Source organism: Ceratotherium simum, chromosome 22 (genome assembly GCF_057802395.1).
Source record: "Ceratotherium simum simum isolate JZ-2026a chromosome 22, ASM5780239v1, whole genome shotgun sequence".
NCBI classification, from domain to species: Eukaryota; Metazoa; Chordata; class Mammalia; order Perissodactyla; family Rhinocerotidae; genus Ceratotherium; species Ceratotherium simum.
Genome location: NC_141921.1, coordinates 36154758 through 36179389, shown reverse-complemented (window position 1 = coordinate 36179389; position 24632 = coordinate 36154758). Strand labels below are relative to the sequence as shown.

Below are 24632 nucleotides of genomic sequence, written 5' to 3'. Positions count from 1 at the left end.
ATTAAATACGGTGAGTTCATGCTGATACATTTAATTCCAATCTAACAGCAAAGAGTTCTTTCAAGTTTTCACCCTTTCAGTGTTTGTAACATACAGCAATGAATAAAAACATAGTATTGGGAAAGGAACCGTGGAAACAGAATAATAGATACAAAGCTAGGAAATGGCAAAGCAGGGATTGAACCCAGACAGCCTGGCTCCAGAATTCATGCTATACCATCTGCCTCCGATTGCTTTCGTAATTTGCTCTCTGCCTTCTAAAAAAGTTTACAACTCTCTCGCATCCAATAAAAATGCCTCTGTCAGTTTCCAAATCTACACAATGCAGAGCCTTGTGCATCTTCCACATTAGTTAACTTCTCTGAGACTCAGTTTTCAAATTTGTGAAAATGAAGATACTAATCTCAACCTGCTGTGAGGATAAATGAAATTTTATGAGATACCTGGTGCTATTTGTGATGCATCATAGGTATTTAGTGAAGTTAATTTTCCTTTTCTTTTTCAACACAGGTGCTACACTATCAAGTTCCCCCAGGACAGAGACTTTTTTCTCTTTCTGGTTCATTCAATCAATCAATCAATCATCAATTTATACATTCATTCGTTCTTACATCCATTCAAAAAGTATTTATTGAGAATCCAATATATACTAGGCTCTCTGCTGTCATTGGGGATACAGAAATGCACAGGCCCCGTTCTTAAGGAGCTCACAGTCACATTTAAGAGACATACAATTACAATACAATCTGATATGTAGCTCAGATGAGAGCTAGAAGAAGGGCGATTATGGAAGAAGGTTTCCTGAAGAAAGGGGCTGGGTCTAGGCAAGGACTGGTATAGCAGTTCTGCCATAAAAGTTGCCAAGAGTAAATGAATAAATAAATGGGTGAATAATTTCAGTTCAGTTCAACCAGTATTTCACTGAAGATCCTACTGTCCAAGGCATGTGCTCTGACCTGGGAGTGTGCAGACGAAAAAGAGGCAGCTCAGGTCCTCAATGAGCTTCTAGTTTTATTGGCAGATACAAACATCTATAAAGAGATGTTTCAATACAACGTAGTGAATTCTATGGGGTAGGCAAGCTCCTGGGACAATGAAAACATTACAAACCAGGTTCATTTTGCCCATCACACTATTATGCCAATCACTGAGACGAGGATTTGCAAAGAGAAAGGGTTTAATCACAAAGCAGCCAAGCAGGAGGCGGGAGAACCAATCTCAAATCCAACTCCCCGAAAAATGGGGATTAGGAATGTGTTTATGGGATAAAGGGGCGGGGTGGTCTGAAGCGGGAATAGGTGATCCGAGGTAAGGAGAAGTGAGGTAACTGATGATCTACGCAAGCAGAGTCAAGCTTCATGGCTCTTCATAGAATGCATGTTCACAAAATGGTGGCATTACCATGATCTGAGGGTGGAGTTTTCAGCTCCTTGATGTCAAAGGGTTATCTATGGTCATTTGCACAGGCCCAGTTGATGAGTCAGTGGTCTTAACCAGCCTGAACTGCACTAGAAGTCAACTCTCAGTTCCTGAAAAACTCAAGCACCTGTTACCATGGTGACCCAGGCATCAGAGATGTTATCTATAGGGTGGGTGTTAGTAATGCATTATCTACCTACTTTTGCAAGCGGACAACTGAGTATAGTTAAAGCAAGTTTGCCCTCAGTTTAAAAAAGATGGAGGGAGCCTCTAAGCTCTATTAGTATGGGTTTCCTAGAATGAGCTCGTTGAAGCTTGAATATACCCAGTAGAAGAATGGGAGTCACTGCCAGCTCCTGGTCAGAGGAATAATATGGCCAAATTTGTATTTGTTGGTAGGATGGAGGATGGAAAAGGGGAAGGAAGACTAAAATCAAGGATACCAGCGAGGAGGCTGAATTATAAGTAGGAAGCTTCAGGTAGATGTTTGATCTGGAGAGAGAATTTGGCAGGGGCTGCAATTACTCAGGGAGATTATGTAGGGTGAAAAGAGGATTGATAGAACCCTGAGAACCAACACTGTTTAAGCAGCTGGTAGAGAAAAAGCAGCCCTGGAAGGACACCTAAGGAGAAGAGTCGGAGGAGAACTGGGAAACACTGGTGTCCTGGGAGTCCGAAAGAATAAAGAGAAGGCGGAGACAGGGAGGATCAGGAAGGAGGGACAGTTGTGTCCAACGCTGTATAGAGGTCCAAAAAGCGTTCATTTGCTTTGGCAATAGGCGATATTTGCCAGAGCAGTTGCTGTGTTAGCGGTGCAGGCGGGAGTTCCACTGCAATAAACGAGTGAATGAGGGAGTAGAAAAAGCGAAGGTGAGTCAGTAAATGAATGAATAATCAAGCGCTGTGCCCTCACTTGCCCTGGGAATTGCCAGGGCCAACGTGGGAGTACGTGCGGAGGAAGGAGGGCCTTCCCGACAGGGCTCTGGGTGCCTCCTAGGAAACCTGTCAGCCTCGCACCCCTCGGGCAGGCGCGGCTCCAAGGTCAGGGTCACCTCCGGCCTCCAGGCAACCCGTCACCTTGACGACCAACTGAAAAAACCGGAAAGGACGAGAGCAGTAAGATTGTCTCGCGATATCTGGCATGCCGGCGCCGGCCTTCTGGGCCCGGGAACGGCGGCCGGCTCTCGCGAGACTTGCCTGGAGTCTGCGCGCGGGGCCGACGTCAGGGAAGCTGGAGCTGCGGGTGGGGAACATGTCGGATTCAGAGCTCGGCAGGAAGTGGGACCGGTGCTTGGCGGATGCGGTCGTGAAGATAGGTAAGGGGCTTCTCGCCCCTGCCAGGCCCTGCCCGGAGCAGAGCAGCCAGCTCAAGGGTCTGCTGACCAGGAGGGCGGAAGGGAAGCCCGTGAGAGGTCAGGCCGTCAGGCCTGTTGCAGCCCTGAGGCCAGGGCGAGCCGCCCGAGCGCGGGCGGGAGGTCACCCGCGGCGGGGGACGCGGGCCCGAGGAGCCGGGGCAGCCGCCCGGGGTGGGAGGGGTGGAGTTGCAGCCCCGAGGAGGTGGGCGGCGGGCTGGCCGGTGGCAGGAGAGTCGCGGAGCTCTTGGAGTGAAAAGCAGTACGCAGGGCACAGCCTGTGCCAGGGTCTCGAAATTCTCCTCCCCGGTGCCACATCTCTGCACGAGGCGGGGAGCCTGGTCAGGAGGCCACGTTGCTCCCCAGCTGCAACAAAAGTGCCTTCTGAAGAAGGTCACCGGGAGCGTTTTACAGACACTGCTGGGCCCTAACGTGAGTTGCTGTCATGCCCGAGTTGTAACCTGATTTATCCGCATCAGAGAAGTTTGGGGCCTGAAGTTGGGACCATAGTGCTGGTGCTCTGGAAAGAGAATTGCCCTGGAATGTAAGAGATTGGTCACTTTTCCGTTCTTAAACGTAACTCCGCGTAGCCTTTTAAAATGTGCTCAGTGACGACACGACTTACGAAGTCACTGCGTGGAGGGGAGGCGAGGGAGGGACACTCACTCATCGAGCGTGTAATAGGTGCCAGACACTGTGCTGGGCGCTCGACTTAATAGATTGTCTCATACAGGTCGTGAAATTGAGAGTCGGGTGAAGGGATTTGCCCGGGCTCTAATAAATGACAAAGCTGCTAATAAATGGCAAAGTCGGGAATTTAACCCAGATTTTCGGGCTTCAAGTCCCATGCTTTCTTCGATACTAATTTTTATTAAACAAATTAGTTATTTTTGTATGGAAGTATTAGAGTATTTAAGAAGTTTTAGGACTGTGCTCTTGAGTGAAAATATTGGAAAAGAAATAAGATTGTAAGCTCCATGAGAGCAAGGATGTTTTCTGGTTTATTCACTGCGGAATCCCCAGCCCCTAGACGAGTGCTTAGTAAAAATTGTTGGAAATGAATCAGTGGATGAAGTAATTTATCACAGTTACCACTTCACCCTGTAATTCACCATTTACCAGCTGTGCGATTTGGGGCAACTTATTTAACCTCTCTATGCCCGTTTCATCATTTGTAAATTGGCAATAATAATTATTACTATCTCACAGAGTTGTTGTGAGGATTAGATGAGTTAGTTTATGTAAAGGCTTGAGTATGGGTCCGTTATTAGGAATAGCTTATTCTGGAAGTGACCAAAGAAATACACAGTTTTTATTATTGTTAAAAGCTTACATTTAGGAGAGAAACACCGGGATATGAAATAACCAAAGTAATTACTAAACAATATGTTGTAGTAGTTAAGAGTGGGCATTGGAGGTAGACAGAGCTGAGTTTGAAATCACCCACTCTCACTCTTCACCCCCATTTTCACTAGTTTTGTAGCTTTGGGTAAGGTCCATTCCCCAACTATGAAATGGGGATAAAGAGACAGATTTACCTAAAAGGATTAAGAAGATTAAAGGACAGAAAAACACATAAGACGCTTAGCACAGTGCCTGGCACTTATGTCTTCAGTAAATGGTGGTAGTAATAACTGTTAATATTAGTATTGTGCCACTGATGATCACCTGAGGCAGTGAGTAGTGTCACTGTCATTCATGAGTGGGACCTTGAGGGGGGCATACACACGTGGGATAATTAAATGAGGCACAGTGATATATGATTACAGATAAAAAAAATTCAAATGAGTGTTTCAGACTCTTTTTGCTGTAGAGCTATTGTAAGTCAAGTTAAGTGGAGTGATGGGCTGAGGTCATCCAGTAAGAGTTTGCAAGGGAAATGGGCCTTCAGTTGACCTTCAGAGAATGACTTGGTCTTAGATAGTCAGAGATGGTGGAAGGATTTGAGCAGCGGCCGAGTTGAACTTTTACAGAGGAGGAAATTGAAGCTCGGAGAGGTTAAGTAGCTCACAGTGGGGGAGCTGGGGTTAGCACCCAGGCATTCTGATTTTCAGGGCCCCTGCTCCCCAAAGAAAAGAGGGCTGGTTTGGGTGGAGTCAGAATTGTGAAATGTCTTAGTGAGAGTCCAATTTTTCTTGAAGTCTTTTGAGTTGCCTTTGGCTTTTTCATGTACATTCTGTATATTCAACATCTTTTTTTTTTTTTTTTTGTGAGGAAGATCAGCCCTGAGCTAACATCCATGCTAATCCTCCTCTTTTTGCTGAGGAAGACCGGCTCTGAGCTAACATCTATTGCCAATCCTCCTCCTTTTTTTCCCCCAGAGCCCCAGTAGATAGTTGTATGTTACAGTTGCACATCCTTCTAGTTGCTGTATGTGGGACGCGGCCTCAGCATGGCCAGGGAAGCGGTGTGTTGGTGCGCGCCCGGGATCTGAACCCGGGCCGCCAGTAGCAGAGCGCACGCACTTAACCGCTAAGCCACGGGGCCAGCCCCCCATATTCAACATCTTTGTCTTAAAAATCTATTACTTTCTGCTTTCAGGGCCCATTATGCCTGGGTTGGTGGAGAATCATGGGATGGTTTTAAGCAACAAATACTTACTGAGCTCTGGGCCAGTCAGTGGGCAGATAGAGAAGCAGAAGGCATTTCTCTGCCCTCAACAGGGAATTGGTGTGATATAAATGGAATTTTGGTATGATTGTTCTGGCAATGTTTTATACAGAACAGATTTGGAGTAGAGGAGACTAACAGTACTGTGAACATGAAGTGATAAAAGTCTGAACTGTTAGACTGGAAAGGAATGGGTATATTTGAGAAACTTCAAACTTTTTCCCCCATTTATAAAATGGAAATAGTATTACCCACTTCCTAGGCCAGCACAGTGCCAGGTACATAGTAGGAACTCATAAATGCTATTTTCTCTCCAACTAGTTAACTTTGCCTCATCTTCATTTCTTATAAAGGTCACTCCAAGGTTAGAACTTGGGTAAGTGCTGATGTCATTGATCAGAATTTGGAAGTAAAACAGGAGGGTGTGTGTACACCTCATTTGCACTAAATAACGTACAGTATGAGACTTAGTAACTGATTGTGTGACGTGGCAAGAGACAGACTATGCTGAGAAAAATGGTCATGATTTTGGTTGCTTTTCTGCTTACATAGTTGAATTTCAGAATGATAATGGAGAAGTTGAGACGGGGCTTTTGATTTTGAGGGAGAAGCTGAGTTCAGATTTTGAGGGGGTTGTCCCTTTAGTAGTGGACTTGGAGACAGGGCATAAGAGAGATGAAGCATGAAGTGTAGTTTTGGGAAGCTTTAATCTGAGTGGTCTTCGAGTCTATAAGGATGAACACTCTTCTGTAGTGAGTATATTAGTTCCTGTTCCTATAGGCAGTGAGGTTATGGAACTCTTTCAGCCTCTTTGACTACTTGCTTTTCTGATACTTCAAAATGGAAATGGAGACTCAGGAATAGCAGCCTGCTATAAGACAGATAGAGGTTTTGAGGAAGATGTAGGCAGGGAAGAAAGGGCCAGTGCAGGCTTTCATCTACATGTTGATAATTTCGTAGTCTGTGGCCTGATGGAGACTAAAGGGAATCCAGAGTGAATGGACAGCTCCCTTTGTGAGCACTTCTCTGTTTGGCTCAAGTTTTTTTTGTTCTTTTCCCACTGGTTTGCTGAAAAAGGACTATTTTAATTGCTCATATTTGGCCTAGATGTTGTACAGCTGACTTAAATAGCTCTCACAAGGATGTACTTTAGGCAGTGGTTCTTTAAAAAATGTTCTTCAGGGATCTCTTACTCTGAGACTTGAGTAATGCCTTAATAGAAAGTTTTCATGTGATTTGGTGCTGTAGGAAGAGATGGCATTTATTTATAAATACCCCTCCCCCTCCTTTTGCTATCATAAGAAAAGCAGTTCTATTTCCCCCATTAATTCTGGCTTTAAAATATCTGCAGGGCCGGCTCCGTGGCTTAGCGGTTAAGTGCGCGCGCTCTGATGCTGGCGGCCCGGGTTCGGATCCCGGGCGCGCCCCGAGGCACCACATCTCTGCCCAACCCGGGGCCGGGTCCCGCGTACAGCAACTAGAAGGATGTGAACCTACGACATACAACTATCTACTGGGGCTTTGGGGGGAAAAAATGAATAAATAAAATCTAAAAAAAAAAAAAAAAAATATCTGCAGTCATGTGTCACTTAACAACAGGGATATGTTCTGAGAAATGCGTCGTTAAGTGATTCTGTTGTGCGAATATCAGAGTGCACTTACACAAACCTAGATGGTATAGCCTACTGCACGCCTGGGCTGTATGGTATAGCCTGTTGCTCCTAGGCTACAAACCTGTACAGCGTGTTACTGTACCGAATACTGTAGGCAACTATAACACAAGGGTAAGGATTTGTGTATGTAAACATATGTCTAAACAGAAAAGGTACAGTAAAAATACGGTATAAAAGATACAAAATGGTACACCTGTATAGGGCACTTACCATGAATGGAGCTCACAGGAAAGGAAGTTGCTTTGGGTGAGCTATCGTTTTATATGACTGACAGTGCAGCAGATTTTTTTTTTACACCAGTGTCACCGCAAACACGTGAGTAACGCATTGCACTACAACATTAGGAAGGCTACGATGTCACTAGGCGTTAGGAATTTTTCAGGTCCATTATAAGCTTATGGGACCACTGTTGTATATGTGGTCCATTGTTGACTGAAATGTTGTTATGCGGTGCTTGACGATATTTATTTATTTTGTGTCTGATTGGAGTATGGCAGGATAAGTGGTTTCTAATATGGTTTGACCTGATAAATTGAGCCTGTGGATCAAGAAAACAAAACAAAACACTCGTCTCCCTGTAATAGGCATGATGGGCCATTGTTCATTACACATCTGTTTCTCTTTCAGCTCTTGTTCCTTGTTTCTCCTTTCTCCTCCTCACATTTTTACCCTTCTTTTTGGCCTCTATTCTTATTCCTGCCACTGCCACCCATATGCATTGCTAATTCATCCATAAGGTTTCAGATTAATGTGTCTTTTAAAAAAAAAATAACCTTGTTAGCATTTAGGAAGTTCCTAGGTATCCTATTTATTCTCTATCGTATCAGTCATTTTTCTTAGTGGCACATATCACCATCTGAAATTTGCAGTTTGTTTCTTCCTTGATTGCCCCTCCTCCTAAAATGGAAACTTCCTGAGACTGTTTTGTTCACTGTTGAGCTCCCAACCCCAAGCATAGAGAAGGCAGACAGTAATTATTAAGTGAATGATGTGTATTGCTGAGAATTTTGTAGACTGTGTTCTCAGCCCATATTTGCTGCTCATTGTGTATTAACTGAATGAATTAGCATTTAAATGAAAAATCCAGGTAAGGTAGAATTCATGTGAATTTCTGCCAGTTCACATGTTTGGTCATGTGTCCTTGTACTCTTGGGACTTTTACCAACTTTTTATTTCACCTAGGGATGTAAATTACTGTCAGTAGATCTTAGTAATAAAATAGTATTAGAAATGTTTGGGAGTAGTCAACCAAGAAACATAAACCAGAGAGTGCTTTTGTATTTAAACAAGTAGAGGGGGATGTTGGTTTAAGTGGTAGTGCCAAAGCCTTATTGCAGGAAATTAAAAAGGAGTGAAGAATATTACATTTTATGAATGGCACGTTCCATTAGTTTTATGTTCATTCATGGTTTTTGCTAATTTTATGGGTTTACTTTTAAGTTTTATCAGATTTGTTGAATGCTCTGGTTTTCTTTCTTCACTCAGTTCAAGGGCTGTGCTGTGCTGAGTAATTTGTCTTGTCTGTACCCATGAGCATGAATAAGTCACACATTCTTGTTAATGAGAATAGAAGGCATAGTATCTTGCCAACATAGGAGACTTAATAGTTCTGGTCTTCACAGAGCTGATGCCCTCAGCTTGTGCTTGTCACTCTGGACTAGATGAGAGGTTATACCTATTTTCTGTTTCCCATCTCCCAGATTCTAGGAGATGAGAAAAATCACAGTTATGAGACTTATGGAGGTGCTTCCCTGCGATTTGAGAATTTCTAAGCCCTGCAAAGGTGGGTCATAGAAGCGCTGTTGTTGCCCTCAGAGTCCTGCTACAACTCACTTGTGAATGCTGAACCCTGTGCTGGCAGGCTGTGACCTGATGACCAAGCTGATGTCTGTCTGACAGCAGCCGGGGCCTGAGTTGCAGATTTGCTGGAGGAGGCTTTGAGGAAAATCTGATTCCAGTACTTTCTGGATTCATATGGAGGTCCTGGGAAGCCCTAATATGACTCGAAAAACTTTAAAATTGGCTGTGTGTCTCTGTGTCTCATTTCACTCCCACTGTGAGACCAGAGTAAGGAATCTCTAATTTTACTAATCCATGTATTGGCCAGGAATTCTGGAAGAGGGGAAGGAGAGGTCATGGTTGGGGGTTGCCCAAGGTTGTGATACTTTTCCAGAAAAAAGCTGTTCTTGCAAGCCAGGTGTATGAAGCACAACAGTGTTGTTCATTTTCTTAGTAACAAGGAAAAATGCAAGCCATGGATGTTTATCAGCAACCCCTAGAATGTTTTCCATTCAGTGGACTATGGGAGCATTCACGTGCTTTTGCTTTTCTTTTCCTCAATTTTTTCATTAGAAATAAATGTGCCACTAAGTACCTCTCTGTACCTTCGTTCTCAACTATAAAATGATCGTTCCTGCCTCAGAGGGTTGTTCCAAGTAAGGATAAATGAGATAATCTCTGTAGAGCAGTTAGGGCATTGCCTGTACTTGATAAATATTAGCTGCAGGCATGTAAATGAAGGATAGCAATCATAAGTTAAAAGAATTAACACATTTGCTCTGATCCTGGCTATTGTGGGTGGTGTGGACACCTGGCAATCAATATTCTAGTGTATGTACGAAGTAATAATTGTTAATGTAGGGCTGGCCACGTGGCTTAGCAGTTAAGTGTGCGCGCTCAGCTGCTGGCGGCCCGGGTTCGGATCCTGGGCGCGCACCGACGCACCGCTTCTCCGGCCACGCTGAGGCCGTGTCCCACATACATCAACTAGAAGGATGTGCAGCTATGACATACAACTATCTACTGGGGCTTTGGGGGGGGGGTGGAAATAAAATCTTAAAAAAAAAAATCGTTAAGGTATACTTCCCAAAACAATTTAACACCAGGAATTATGGAAAGTAGGGGGGTGGTGTGCACAGATGAATAGGCACTGGCCCTAACCTTCATGGGCCTTCCTCCTTGAGGAATGTGAAAGGAGGTGGTGACATTGGAGTTCTGTCTTGGAGAATACAACTGGGTAGAGGACTGCATTTGAGGCCTTGGAAACGGTTCAGGATTGTCCCAGAGCAAGGCGAGACTTTGGCTCCTTCGGGGAATGATGATAAGGGTTACCATTAATTGAGCTCTTACCGTGTGCCAGACACTGTGCTAAGCATGTTACATGTTACGTGCATGATCTCGTTTAATCCTCCTAGTCTTGTGGGGTATTTTCCCCAATTTTTTTATTGTGATAAAATACACATAAAATTTTCCATCTTAACCATTTTTAAATGTATAGTTAAGTGGTATTAAATACATTCATAATGTTGTGCAATCATCACCACAATCCATCTCCATAACTCTTTTCATCTTGTAAAACTGAAACTCTAAGGCCGGCCCGGTGGCTTAGCGGTTAAGTGCGCGCGCTCTGCTGCTGGCAGCCCGGGTTCGGAACCCCGGGCGCACACCCACCGACACACCGCATCTCCGGCCGTGCTGAGGCCACGTCCCACATACAGCAACTAGAAGGATGTGCAGCTATGACATACAGCTATCTACTGGGGCTTTGGGGGAGAAAAATAAATAAATAAATAAAATTAAAAAAAAAATACCGATTTAATAGTAACTCCCCATCGCCCCCAGCCCCTGGCAACCACCTTTCATTCTCCTTTCTGTTCCTGTGATTTTGACTACTCTAAGTAGAATCATATTGTATTTGTCTTTTTGTGACTGGCTTATCTCCACTTAGCATAACGCCCTCGAGGTTCATCTATATTGTAGCGTTATGTTAGAATTTCTTTCCTTTTTAAGGCTGAATAATATTCCACTGTGTGCGTGCGTGTGTGTGTGAGTGTGTATCACATTTTGCTTTTCCATTCACCCATCAATGGACACTTGGATTGCTTCCATATTTTAGCTGTTGTGAATAATGCTGCTATTGACATGAGTGTACAGATATCTCTTCGAGACTCTGCTTTCAGTTCTTTTGGGTCTATACCCAGAAATGGAATTGTTGGATCATATGGTAATTCTATTTTTAATTTTTTGAGGTTCTATCATAGTGTTCCACGGTGGCTGTACCATTTTACATTTACATTCCTAGCAACAGTGCACAAGGGTCCCAATTTCTTCACATCCTTGCCAATACTTCTTTTTTTTTTGATAGTAGCCATCCTGATGGGTGTGAGGTGGTATCTCATTGTAGTTTTGATTTGCATTTCCCTAATAATTAGTGACGTTGAGCATCTTTTCCTGTGCTTATTGGCCATTTGTATATCTTCTTTGGAGAAATATGTATTCAAGACCTTTGCCCATTTTTGAATTGGGGTTTTTTTTTTTTTTTTTAAGATTTTATTTATTTATTTTTTTCCCCCCAAAGCCCCAGTAGATAGTTGTATGTCATAGGTGCACATCCTTCTAGTTGCTGTATGTGGGACGCGGCCTCAGCAGGGCCGGAGAAGCCGTGCATCGGTGCGCGCCCGGGATCCGAACCCGGGCTGCCAGCAGCGGAGCGCGCGCACTTAACCACTAAGCCACGGGGCCGGCCCCATGAATTGGGTTTTTTTTTGTTGTGGCATTTTAGGAGTTCTCTCTATATTCTGGGTAGTAATCCCTTATCAGATGTATGATTTGCAAATATTTTCTCCCATTCTGTGGGTTGCCTTTTTACTCTGTTGAGAGTGTCTTTCGATGCACAAAATTTTAAAATTTTTATGAAGTCCACTTTGTCTATTTTTTCTTTTGTTGCCTGTGCCTTTGGTGTCTAAGCAGGAAAAAACTCCGTGTTTCTCCTTTACTCTCACACTCACAATACTTCTGACATCAGGTGTGTGGGTTTGCACGCCAAGTAGTTCTCTGACACCAGCTGGATGTCCTGTAATTCAACTCAGTTCTGACACTAACTAGAGATAGCACAGACCCCGCAGGTAAAGGGCTCAGTTCTGTAAGACTGCTCCCACTTCAGATGCCAGTCACAATCCAGGTTGTTACCTGTGCTTCTGACTGACTGGCTATAGGTCAGAGGTTCCCACGACCCCCTCCTAGGGTTCAATAATTTGCTAGAACGGCTCACAGAACTCAGGAAAACAGTTTACTTACTTGACTACCAGTTTATTACAAAGGATATTAAAGAATATCAATGAATAGCCAGGTGAAGAGATACATGGGGCAACGTTCTGAAGGGTCCTGAGTGCAGGAACTTCTGTCTCTGTGGAGTTGGGGGTGCACCACCTTCCTAGCATGGAAATGTGTTCACCAACCTGGAAGCTCTTGGAACCCTGTACTTTTGGGATTTTTATGGAGGCTTCGTCATGAGGGCATGATCAATCATTAACTCAGTTTCCAGCCCCTCTCCCCTTCTTGGAGGATGGGGGTGGGGCTGAAAATTCCAAGCTTCTAATCATGGCTTTGCTCGTCTTACTGGTGATCAGCCCCCATCCAGAAGCTATCCAGGAGTCCACGAAGAACTGCCTCATTAGAACAAAAGACTTCTGTCACTCAGGAAATTGCAAGGGATTTAGGAGCTCTATGCCAGGAACTGGGGACAGAGGCCAATATATATATTTTCTATTGTGCCACAGTGTCATAGTCAAGAAATCACTGCCAAATCCAATGTCGTGAAGCTTTTGTCCTATGTTTTCTCTAAGAGTTTTATAGTGTTAGGTCTTACATTTAGGTCTTTGGTCCATACTGAGTTAATTTTTGTATATGGTGTCAGGTAAGGAAGAGTCCAGCTTCATTCTTTTGCACGTGGATATCCAGTTTTCCCAGCATCATTTGTTGAAAGGACTGTCCTTTCCCCATTGAATGGTCTTGGCACCCTTGTCAAAAATCATTTGACCGTATATACGAGGCTTTATTTCTGTGCTCTCTATTCTATTCCATTGGTCTATATGTCTGTTTTTATGTGAATATCACACTGTTTTGATTGTAGTAGGTTTGAAAATCAGGAAGTGTGAGTCCTCCAGTTTTGTCTTGTTTTTCAAGATTGTTTTGGCTATTTGGAGTCCCTTGAGATTCCATATGAATTTCAGGGTGGGTTTTTCTATTTCTACAAAAAAAACATCATTGGGATTTTGATAGGGATTGCATTGAATTTCTATATTGCTTTGGGTAATATTGACATCTGTTAACAGATAATATTTTATGGTATGGATATACCACATTTTATTTATCCATTTTTTAATTGATGGACATTTAGGTTGTTTATACTTTTTGGCTATTATGAATAATACTGGTATGATCAAGTATACAAGTTTTTATGTGGACATATGTTTTCACTTCTCTTGAGTATGTACCTAGGAATAGAATTACTGGGTTGTATGGCAACTCTATGTGTAGCATTTGAGGAAAACCATTGAATGTTAAACTGAAGAGTGACATGGTTGAACTTCTGATTTCAGAATGATCATCAAGGTAGCATGATGAGAATGAATTGGAAAGGGCCAGAATGAAGGCAGGGAAGTGGATTAGTATATTATTGCAAAATAATGCCGAAGATGAGATGATCAGATTAGAGGAAACCAGAGCTAAGGTGGGGGCAGAAGGAGGGGAATGGAGACAGATGCAATGGTGATGGTACAACAGTAATCTTTACAGAACTTGAAGTGTAGGCTCTTGAGCTGGAGGAGTTAGGGGTGATGCCAAGTCTGTGTAAATGGGGCATGGTGTTGCCAATGACAAAGAAGAGAAGCAGGAGGGGAGCCCAAGTAACATTTTGCCATTTATTAATTTCTGGTATGTCTTGAGATAGGTCATTTGTTCTTGTAGCTCGGTCAACAGAGATGAAAGTTATTGCTTTTGTCATGCATTCATCTTTATGAAAAGAAAGGATTTGGCCTACGTGTTCCTTCCTTGTTAAGAAAGTAGTACAGTAAATGACTTAGCAGCTGACCTGCCTTAGAATTAACTAGCAGATTTTGTGTATTCATTCAGTAATCAATTAAATATAGTTAAATTGATTGCTTAAGGCCATTTTTTTTTTGTGGTGAGGAAGATTCACCCTGAGCTAACCTCTGTTGCCAATTTTCCCCGCTTTTTGCTTGAGGAAGATTAGCCCTGAGCTAACATCTGTGCCAGTCTTCCTCTATTTTATATGTGGGTCACTGCCACAGCATGGCTGACGAGTGGTGTTGGTCTGTGCCCAAGATCCAAACCCGTGAACCTGGGCCGCCAAAGCAGAGCGTGCCGAACTTAACCACTATGCCACAGGGCTGGCCTGCTTAAGGCCGTATCAATTATAAAAAAAATACTATACTGAAAGAGGCCATTGAATAAATTCATGGAAAAAGAAAGCAAATTATTGTTTTTCTTTAAGTATCAGTTCATCTGATAAATGTGGGTTACCACAAAGTATTGGTGGCTCACCAGAAATTGCGTTTTGGTAGCCTGTGTTTGCAAACTGATACCTCTCCCTTTCATGGAATGATATCAATTAGGCTAAGCTAAAATACTTCAAAGGTTTTTGGTTGTTTATAGGTTTAGGTTTCAAATTAGTACATGTTAATTGTTGAATTAGTGGCCATATTGTGTTTGTTATATATATTTCTAAACAGTGTTTGGGAACAAAAATGCTTTTTCCATTTGTGGCAGTGATATGAGTAATGGAACATTGTGATCTTGCTAGAGGAGAATTTTCTGTTAGTATTATAGAATAATGTAATTAGGTGCTATACGGAACTTGAAAACATATTTAAATTTTTGTTCTGGCTGTGGTTTTATGCTTTCCTAAAATGTGGCCTGAAACAGTTTATTAGTAAATATGCTGAATTGCTTTCTCTGGCAAGTGCATTTCAGTATTGAATCCAAGTAAAAATACAAATATTTACTTATAAAAGTCATTTGGTGTGGTAATATTTTTACTACGGCCATTGACCCACTAGTGAAATGTTGGGGCATTGCTAGATTGGATCCTGTTTATTTAAGGGCCAAGAGAGGGAAAGAGAGAGGAAGCTGACATTAATTGAATGTTTGTTAATGTGCCGCTGCATTTGGTACACTAACATATTATCCCTTTTTTACTCTCCCAGCAACGTTTATATTATCTCTATTTTTCCAGCAAGAAAAATAATGCTCAAAGATATTTATAGAAATTGAGAAGCTGATCGTAACATCTATATGAAAATGTAAACAATCCAAAATAGCCAAAGCAATTTTTAAAAAGAAAAACAAAGTTGGAGGACTAACATTACCAGATTTCAAGACTCACTGAAAGCTACAGTAAACAAGACAGTGTGGTATTAGAGAAGGGATATATATGTAGATCAGTGAAATTGGCTAGTGCCCAGAAATAGACCCATAAATATATGGTCAATTCATTTTCGACAAAGATGCCATGACAGTTTAAAAGGGAATCTTTTCAACAAATTGTACTAGAATAACTGGGTATCCATAGAGAAAAAATGAACCTCACTGTCACACAAAAAAATTGCCTCAAAAGGATCACAGACCTAAACGTAAAAGCTAAAAGTATATAAAACCTCTAGAAGAAAAAATCTTGGTGACCTTGAGTTCGGAAAGGTTTCTTAGGTTACAGAAAGCAAAAATCACAAAGAGAAAAATTGATATACTGGATTTGATCAAAATTTAAAGCTTTTGCTCTTTGAAAGACGCCATTAGGAGAACGAAAAGGCAAGCCACAGAATGGGAGAAAATATTTGCAATACATATACTTGTTTCCAGAATAAATAAAGAACTCTTAAATTTAATCCTAAGAAGACAAACAACCCGTTTAAGAAAATGTTTGAAAAGATTCTTCACGAAAGAAGTTATACTGGGGCTGGCCCGGTGGCACAAGCGGTTAAGTGCACGCGCTCTGCTGCGGCGGCCCAGCCTTCACCGGTTCGGATCCTGGGCGTGCACCAACGTGCTGCTTGTCAAGCCATGCTGTGGCAGCATCCCATGTAAGGTGGAGGAAGATGGGCACAGATGTTAGCCCAGGGCCAGTCTTCCTCAGCAAAAAAAGAGGAGGATTGGTAGATGTTAGCACAGGGCTGATCTCCTCACAAAAAAAAAAAAAAAAAAAAAAGAGAAGTTATACTAATGGCAAATAAGCACATGAAAAGATGTTCAATATCAATGGTCATTAGGAAAATGCAAATTAAAGTAGTAATGAGATACCCCTAGCCACCCATTAAAATAGTTAAAAAGACTGACAACACTAAGGGTTGACTAGGATGTGGAGCGACTGGAACTCTTGTACACTGTTGATGGAAATGTGTAATGGTACAACCACTTTGTAAAACTGGTAGTTTCTTATCAAGTTAAACATACCATTTAGTCATTCTACTCCTAGGTATTTACCCAAGAGAAATGAAAAATTATATTCACACAAAGTCTTGTATATGAATGTTCATAGCAGCTTTATTCATAATGTCCCCAAACTGGAAAGAACCCAGATGGCCATCAACAAGTGAATGGATAAACAAAACATGGACTATCCATAGAGTGGAATATTCAGTAATAAAAAGGAACAATCTACTGATACATGCAAAGACACATACATATATTTCAAAGTCATTATGTTGAGTGAAAGAAGGTAGAAACAAAAGAGTGTATACCAGGGACTGGCCCAGTGGCATAGTGGTTAAGTTCGTGCTCTCTGCTGCGGTGGCCCAGGGTTCGCAGGTTTGGATCCTGGGTGTGGACCTACGCACTGCTTATCAAGCCATGCTGTGGCAGGCATCCCACATACAAAATAGAGGAAGATGGGCACAGATCTTAGCCCAGGGCCAATCTTCCTCAGCAAAGAGAGGAGGATTGGCAACAGATGTTAGTTCAGGGCTAATCTTCCTCACCAAAAAAATAAAAAGAGTATATACTGTATGATTCCATTTATATGTAAAATTCTAGAAAATGCAAACCAACCTATAATGACAAAGTAGATAAGTGGTTGCCTGGGGCAAAGGATAGGGGGAAAGATGGACTGCAAAAGGCCCAGGGAAACTTTTGGGGGTGATAGCACTATTCTGTTTCCTGATTGTGGTGGTGGTTTCACAGATGTATACATCTATCAAACTCACTGAATTGTACACTTTAAATGGGTGCAAATTATTCTACATCAGTTATACCTCAGAAAGTTATTTAAGACCAAAAAGATGAAAAATATCCAGTGTTGGTGAGGCTATGAGAAATCAGAACCCTCAGACTCAGCTTGTGGGTGTATGAACCACTTTGAAAAACTGGCAGTATCTACTAAAGCTAACATATGTATACCCTATGACACAGCAATTCCATGCCTAGGTATATAGCCAGCAGACATGTGTATGTATGTTCACCAGATGACTTATCTTAGAGTATTCATAGAACACTATTCATAATAGTGCCAACTGGAAACTGCCCAAATGCCCATCAGCAGAATGGATAAGTAAATTGTGGTATATTACTGTAATGGAATACTATACAGCAATGGTAATGAACAAAGTACAATTATTCACAACAGTCTTGGGCCAGAGTACTTACTGTGTGATTCTATTTGTGGAAGTTCGAGAACAGGCAAAACTACTCTCTGCTGTTAGAAGTCAGAATATGGTTAGCCTTGGATGGAGAGTTTTGACTAAGGGAGCACAAGGCAGACTTCTGAGGTTGTTGGTAGTCTTCCGTTCCCTGCTCTGGTTGCTGGGAACATCCATGTGTTTAGTCTGAAAATTCAAGTGGTACACTTGATTGCACAGCTTTCTGTATGTATGTTATATTTCAATAAAGTTTTAAAAAGACATGTACTGTCACTGAAAAATGTCCTTGATACTTATAAAGGGAGAAAAGCAAGTCGTAGAACATCATGTGTTATATATGATACCATTTATATAAGTGGAATGATAAACAATAAACTTAATCCAAATTAAGTTTGGATTCCCTTCTCTTGGGAAGGATAGTGGTACTTGATGGGGAAGATCATAAACTTTGCTGTTTTTATAATGTAAGTGAATAAACAAGAACAATTTCTGTTAAAAAATTATTTACTGGATTTAGTTGGTTCTTGTAGTTGAGGATTATGAATAATCTTTAAATAAATATGTTGTCTAGTTTTGTTATTTAGCAGGTTAGTAGTTTAAAGTGAAAATCTCTAAACTTTTTGCCAACTTTGAAATTACACTGGTATCTGTTAATAAAGTTTCTCATTGGTTGACAAGTTAATGGAATTTGCTCTTGTTGGATGTGATGTCCCATTGTTGGTTTCCTTGGATGACCCCAGTTGAATAACTCCCATGAATTCATAGACTTACAGAATGATAGATTATTAGAGCTGGAAGGAACCTTAGGGATTCATTTGGTCCAGTGATTTTTAAATGTCTTCCAGAGTACCCTAGGGGTAGCCACTGGGTGGCGGCAGGTACAGAGAGGAAAGTGAGGGACTGGTGAGCAAGTGGATTTCTGGTCTAGCCTCCAGCTAGACCACCTGCCCCAATAGAGCAGCTCCTCTTTGATCTGTTTATGTATCTATTTTCTGTTTAAGATTTTGTTTGGAAAAATAATTTCATTGCTTTGGGGAAAAAAAAGGGCTGATAACCACTAACTTATTTCAACCCTCTCATTTCACAGATTAGAAAATTGATGCCTGGGGAGGTTGAGACGTGCTTCCTAGGATCCCTTCATATAGAGTGATTTGCTTGGAACCTGTTTCTTTCTGTTCTGGGTATTGGACACATTTGTCCACGGGACTGCTGCTTTACTGGTCTTCTGGTCCCAGCTTGTAACTCCTCTCCTCCTGGAGTTACCCAATCATTGGGGTCCCACACACTTGGCACACCCCCCCCCCCATTCTCATATCACTGACTTGTAGCTTAGTTTGGAGCTTGGTTTAAGATACTCTTTCTACTGAATGTGGCTGGTTCCTATTTCAACTGGAGACCTCCCTCACTAAGAGACTGCCGTTTAGAATCGTATGTTATAACATACAGGGGAGTTCATTTATCACCAGTTTTCAAAATGTGCTCTGTAGTGCCCTAGAGTTTGTGGGGTCCCTTTGGGACAAGTGTGGGGTTCAGGAGGTAGGGCCTGGATGCTACTTGGACTCCTCAAATAGCAGCTTAGTTTTCATCTGTTGAATGTACTGGGCTTCCACAGAAGATTTCTCTGGAAGAAAGTCTTTCTGCTTTGAAAGAAAGGAAGGGAATTGCGAAAACTGCTGATTTAGCCCAGCCTCTCACTGTAAGCGTGGGGAGCTGAGGGCCTGCGATGCTGAGCCCCTTTAGCTGGAGGAGTAGTGTCGGATGGTGAAGAGAAGAGCGGGCCTAGAGCCGGGTGAGCTTGGGACAGGTATTGGCCTCTCTGAGCCTCAATTTCCTTGTCTGTAGACTTGGGATGCTAATCCCTACATGGTTTTGATGAGGCCAGGATAAGATGATAATCTATGGATGTGAAAGCATTTTATAAATTGTAAACCCCTTGACCAGTGGTTCTCAACTGGGGGTGATTTACCCCCCACCTCCCACCCCCTGGGGACTTTTGGCAATGTCTGGAGATTGGGGGATGGGGCAGTGGGGATGCTACCGACATCTAGTGGGTAGAGGACAGGGATGCTGCAATCACCCTGCGATGCACAGGAACACCAAAGAATTGTCCAGCCCAAATGTCAATAGTCGAGGTTAAGAAATCCTGCCCTAGACAATGTAACTTCCCCAAACTTCCTATTCTCTAGGACTCCCCAGCCACACAGCCCTTTCAGACTAATACACACATAACACAGGGTCATATAGTCACACATCTATATGCACATACTCTTTCAGCAACTGAAAAGGAGATGTGAAAGGAGGAAAAAGGAACAAATAGAATAATTAGAATGACTTTAAAGAAAGCATAGCCTGTTATTTTTAGGTCTTTTTTTTTTTTTAAATCAAATTCATGCTTGTAAAAAAAAGACAAAAAAAGAACTGTATTATTTATATGGTGAAAGTCCCTTGGAATCTAGAGGATAGCTGTTAACAGTTAACAATTTAAAATGAATTTGAAATGCTCTTTCGACAGCATGACAGGAACAAGAAATAAAGGATAAACTTGACTACAAATTAGAAAAAACATGAGAAGAATATGGGTTAATATTAATGGATGATGGGGAACTGGGTAGAAAAATGGTGCGGGGCGTGTCTGGGAGAGAGGGTGGCGGGCGGGCAGAGCGAGGTGTGGCTGAGGTGCTTGTTTAGAATTGTGTGTAGACTCTCCAGGTTGTGTCAGCGAGGTATCTTCAGGTAGAATTTTAAAACTATTTGATTAATAGGTAGCAGTGTATATGGGAGGCATTGAAATCCAGTCTTTTACTTCAATTTTCTTTATCCCACCTAAACCTGCGTTAGAATGCGTAGGATAATTTATAATTATTGTAACACTCTGACATGATCATTGAGGATTTGTAGACTTACTTTGACAAATGTTTACAAGTTAGAACAAATGTTTCTGATTGTTTGTCAGAACCTGTACATACGAACCACTCAAAATTCCTGTTTGATAGATTTTAAATGATTAACTGAAGCAAATGATTTAAGCAACATAATTCACTTTTTACTAGGAAAGTAGTCCTAAGAAAGCTGCTGGTTTCTTGGCATCATTTCAGATGACTAAATTGAAATCCATTAGTTGTAGGAATTTTTTTTTTTTTTTTACTATTTCGTTATAGGCTTGTATGTGACAAACCCTGAACTTGTGAGCTCGTAAATATCCCACTCTGATTAGAAGCAAAAATACAGTATATTACTGCTCTAATCGTATATTGTCTTGACATTAGAATAAATGCTACTAATCTTATGTATTCCCAGAAAAGATTGGCTGGGAGCATTGAAAAATCACAACTTATTTTTCTCCTTGTTCCAGCTGCAACTTGAAATTCATTTTATTTCAGCTCATAACTTCTATTTTAAAAGACTTTTTTTCTTCACTGAGTTTATGAAAACTAAATTCTTGGTTTCTTCATGTGTGCAGGTCCAGTTTTTGGAGTGGTTTATTTATGGGGCTTTGTAGAATAGTCATGCCTTTAAGAAAGACTGTAGAATACTGCGGTAATATAAAGTCACCTGGGTGCTGTTTCAGCCTTATAGTTGTGGGCACCTTATTAGAGGCATATTTGAATAGCAAAGAAAAGTTACTTGCTCACAGAAGGCCCCGAAATTCAGGTGAATCTTCCTAACACCTTTGCAAACGCTGATTTGGGATATTCACCATTTGCACCAACAATACCTTAAATGTAAAACCATTGGTATATTTTAAAAATATTTGACCCTTGGGGCCAGCCCCGTGGCCTAGTGGTTAAGTGTGTGTGCACCGCTGCTGGCAGCCCGGGTTCGGATCTCGGGCGTGCACCGACGCACCACTTTTCAGGCCATGCTGTGGCAGTGTCCCATATAAAGTGGAGGAAGATGGGCACAGATGTTAGCCCAGGGCCACTCTTCCTCAGCAAAAAGAGGAGGATTGGCATGGATGTTAACTCAAGGCTGATCTTCCTCACACACACAAAAAAATTTGACCCTATTTCTCTATCCTTGTCCATGACTCTATCTTTACCTAAGGATCCCTTATCTAAGAACCATCATTAAGTGTGGTCACTCCCACTTCTCAGAAGTGCCTAATCCCTGATCAAAGTCATGCTTTAACCTGCCCTGCCTGCCTTTAACACCATCTCTCTTATTCCTGCCTACCATGGAATACAGGAAACGTAGGGAGGGTTGTTGAGGAGAGACCAAAGAATGTAAGGTAACATTTTTCAGTCAGATGGGCAGAGAGGAGAGAATCTGAAGGCTGGACCTGTCTCTCCGCTGGGCTACTGCGAGGGCTTTCACCTAACTGGTGTCTCCATCTTTGACGGAGGCTTCTTCAAATCTGTCCTCAGTGCTGCCAGAGTGGGCTGTTATCAAGTACACATCTGATATGTTTCCCTATTTTAATTCCATTTATTGCTTCCCTCCTGCTTATAATAGAGGCCACGATCCTTAGTATGGCATAAAAGCCTGTCTCATTTTGTCTCCTACCTCACACTTGATAATTTAGCAACAAGGAGCTCCTTGCAGTGCATTTCTCTTGCCACCTTCTCTCCCTCTCCTCTCTCTAACCCTCCAGGATGGGCGCCCTCCTCAGTGCTTCTAGTTCATCCAGTTTCTGTCATTGCACCTTGTACTTTGAGTTTCTAAATATCAGTTGGCTCCAACACTAGGCAGTGAACTTATTGAGTGCAGGAACAACTTATTCCCCAGGGCCTAGCATAGTGCCTGGCACACAGTTGACACTCAGTTTGTATAATTAAGGAAATGTCCACACATAGCGTTGGCCAGGATGAGTTTTGGAAGGTATTTAGTTTCCTTTGGTAAGTCAAAATTAATGATTATAATAACTTCATGTGTCTGTGAGGAGGCTGCACTGGCAGCAGTGTAGCATGGTGACCAAGGACCAGGCTTCTGGAGTCAGACTGCCTGGGTTCAAATCCCAGATGTGTGACCTGAGGCAAGTCACTTAACCTTTCTGTGTCTGGGTTTCTTGGTCTATAAAATAGGATGAATAAAAGAAGTTTATTGTGTAATTTAATCCTGAAGCATAGTGCTTAGTGGATGCTCTTCACTTTATTTAATATTGTATGGTGTTCCTGAAAACATTGTGTATGTTGCATTTTTATAAATCAAGTTATAGTTTAGATTTATTAAAGGAATTTGGTATTAAAAGGTTATTTGACTGTTAAAAATAGCACCAGTGTTTTTATAGTTATCCAGGTGGAAGTTCTCAGCATTTTCTTTGACAGCTTTCCCCACTGCACCCCCCAAAACCCTGGACACACACACACACACACACACACACACACACACACACACTTAATCAGTTGTTAAATCCTGTAACTTCTGCCAGCAAAATGTCTCTTCCTTTCCAAGTAATCCTCCACACCTTAGTCAGATGAATCTTCATGAAGCACAGCCTCAGTCATGTTGTGCCTTTTTAAAACTTCAGGGAAACCCCCTGCCTACTGAATTAAGTGCTGTGTAGACTCGTGGCCCAGCTTCTGGTGCCTTCAGAATGGCCCAGCTCCCTTTCTAGCCTTATCCCTGCACCCCAGGACATGCCTCATGCTTCAGCTGGACTGCCCCCCATTGCCCTGTGCAGGTCCTGCTTCTCTGCCCCTGGGTGGAGTGCGTGCCCATTCTCCCCAAACTCTGTCTGTTAAAAGTCTACCCCTTAGGACAACTCAAATGCCACCTCTTTCTTGAAGATTTAAAACAAATCTTCCTAGCTAAATGTGTTCCCACCCTCCTCTGACCAGCGGAAGACTGCCCCTCTCTCATGGCCCGGAGGGTCTGCAAAAGTTCAGTTTTCTGGATACCTGACTTGTTATCCCTTCTTGGTCACCAAATCCCTGGGCAAGAGACTGTCATATTTCTGACTCTTGTTGAACCCAGTATTCTTGTCCTGGTGCTCAGTGAATATTCGAACTTTCGATTTGTTCTTGAAATGCTTTTTATGGGAGAAGAAGACAGTTACAGTTACTACGTGTGATGCACTGTTCTTCCAGCCTTCTTGCACATGTTATGCTGTTTCGTCCTCTCTGTTCCCCAAGTCAGGCATAGGCGCTATTCGTATTCTGATTTTCCATATGAAGAGACTGACGCCTAGAGAAGTTATATAATTTGCCCAGGGACTGAGACACACACCTAGTAGTTAGCTCACCAGTATTCGCAATCACGTTTAACTTGTCTTATCCCCAAGTCCGCATAACCTTATAACCAAAGTATAACCACTATGTGACGCTTTCCACTTTTCAGAGAATAAACACTGTATACTCGAGTGATGTGCTCCAAGAGTAAAGAAATTTATCCCCTGTGCCTTCTACTTAATAAATGCTAATAAATGTAGAGCAAGTAAATGCGTAAGGAAAAGAAATTATTGGTACTTGTTTCTCCATTAAATTTTTCATTTGAATCAGGAACAGGCAACAACATAATAGCTATAATGATGTATACACAGGGATAATGAATCCCTGATTCTTATATTCTCTTTTGCAAGGGTGAGAATCCAGTTACTGATATCCATGAGGCGGGGCTAGAGGTATTAGAGGTGTTAGGAGGGGAGGGACTTACTGAAAAATACTCTTTGAGCAGTTTGGATTCATTTGGATTCATTGTATCTCTAGCCGGTGCACAGAGGGAAATATTTCCCCAGCTTGATTTGTTGACTATTTCTCCTTGATTCTACGTAATTTCAGGTCTTTGTTACCACTCCTGATAAGTCAAACATCTGTGGTTTCTGTTGTTTTCTTGAGGGACCGAAGAGTAACATAGTCATAAATTACCCATGCATATTGCTACAATCCAGAAAAACACTTTGTTGTCCTATGTAACAATAGACTAGTCGCTCTGTTGCTATTCTGTGTGTATAGGAAAGAGCCATGACTTTGTAGTCAGACAGCCTGGGTTTTAATTCTACATTTTTAGTTATGTGTACCTGGCTAAGTCACTTAACCCCTCTAAATTGTTTCCTCCTCTATAAGACAGGATCATAATATACCTCATGAGGTGGTTCTGTGGCTCAAATGAAGTAATGTATAGAAACATAATACTGACACTCTATAAATGTTAGTACCTCAGAAGCGCCCTCTCCCCCCAAATAAATGTAATGCATTGTGTCTTTTATTGTG

The 24632-nt window shown here is 42.0% G+C and overlaps 1 protein-coding gene across 1 annotated transcript in view; it reads left to right on the top strand.

The window, feature by feature from the left end:
• The first annotated feature begins 2617 nt into the window (after window positions 1–2617).
• Window positions 2618–24632, top strand: part of MICOS10 (mitochondrial contact site and cristae organizing system subunit 10) — a 32669-nt gene continuing 10654 nt past the window's right edge. The window contains exon 1 of the mRNA XM_004425654.3: window positions 2618–2735. Within this exon, the coding sequence (XP_004425711.1) occupies window positions 2672–2735 (64 nt within the window). The 5' untranslated portion in view covers window positions 2618–2671. The remainder of the gene's footprint in view (window positions 2736–24632) is intronic.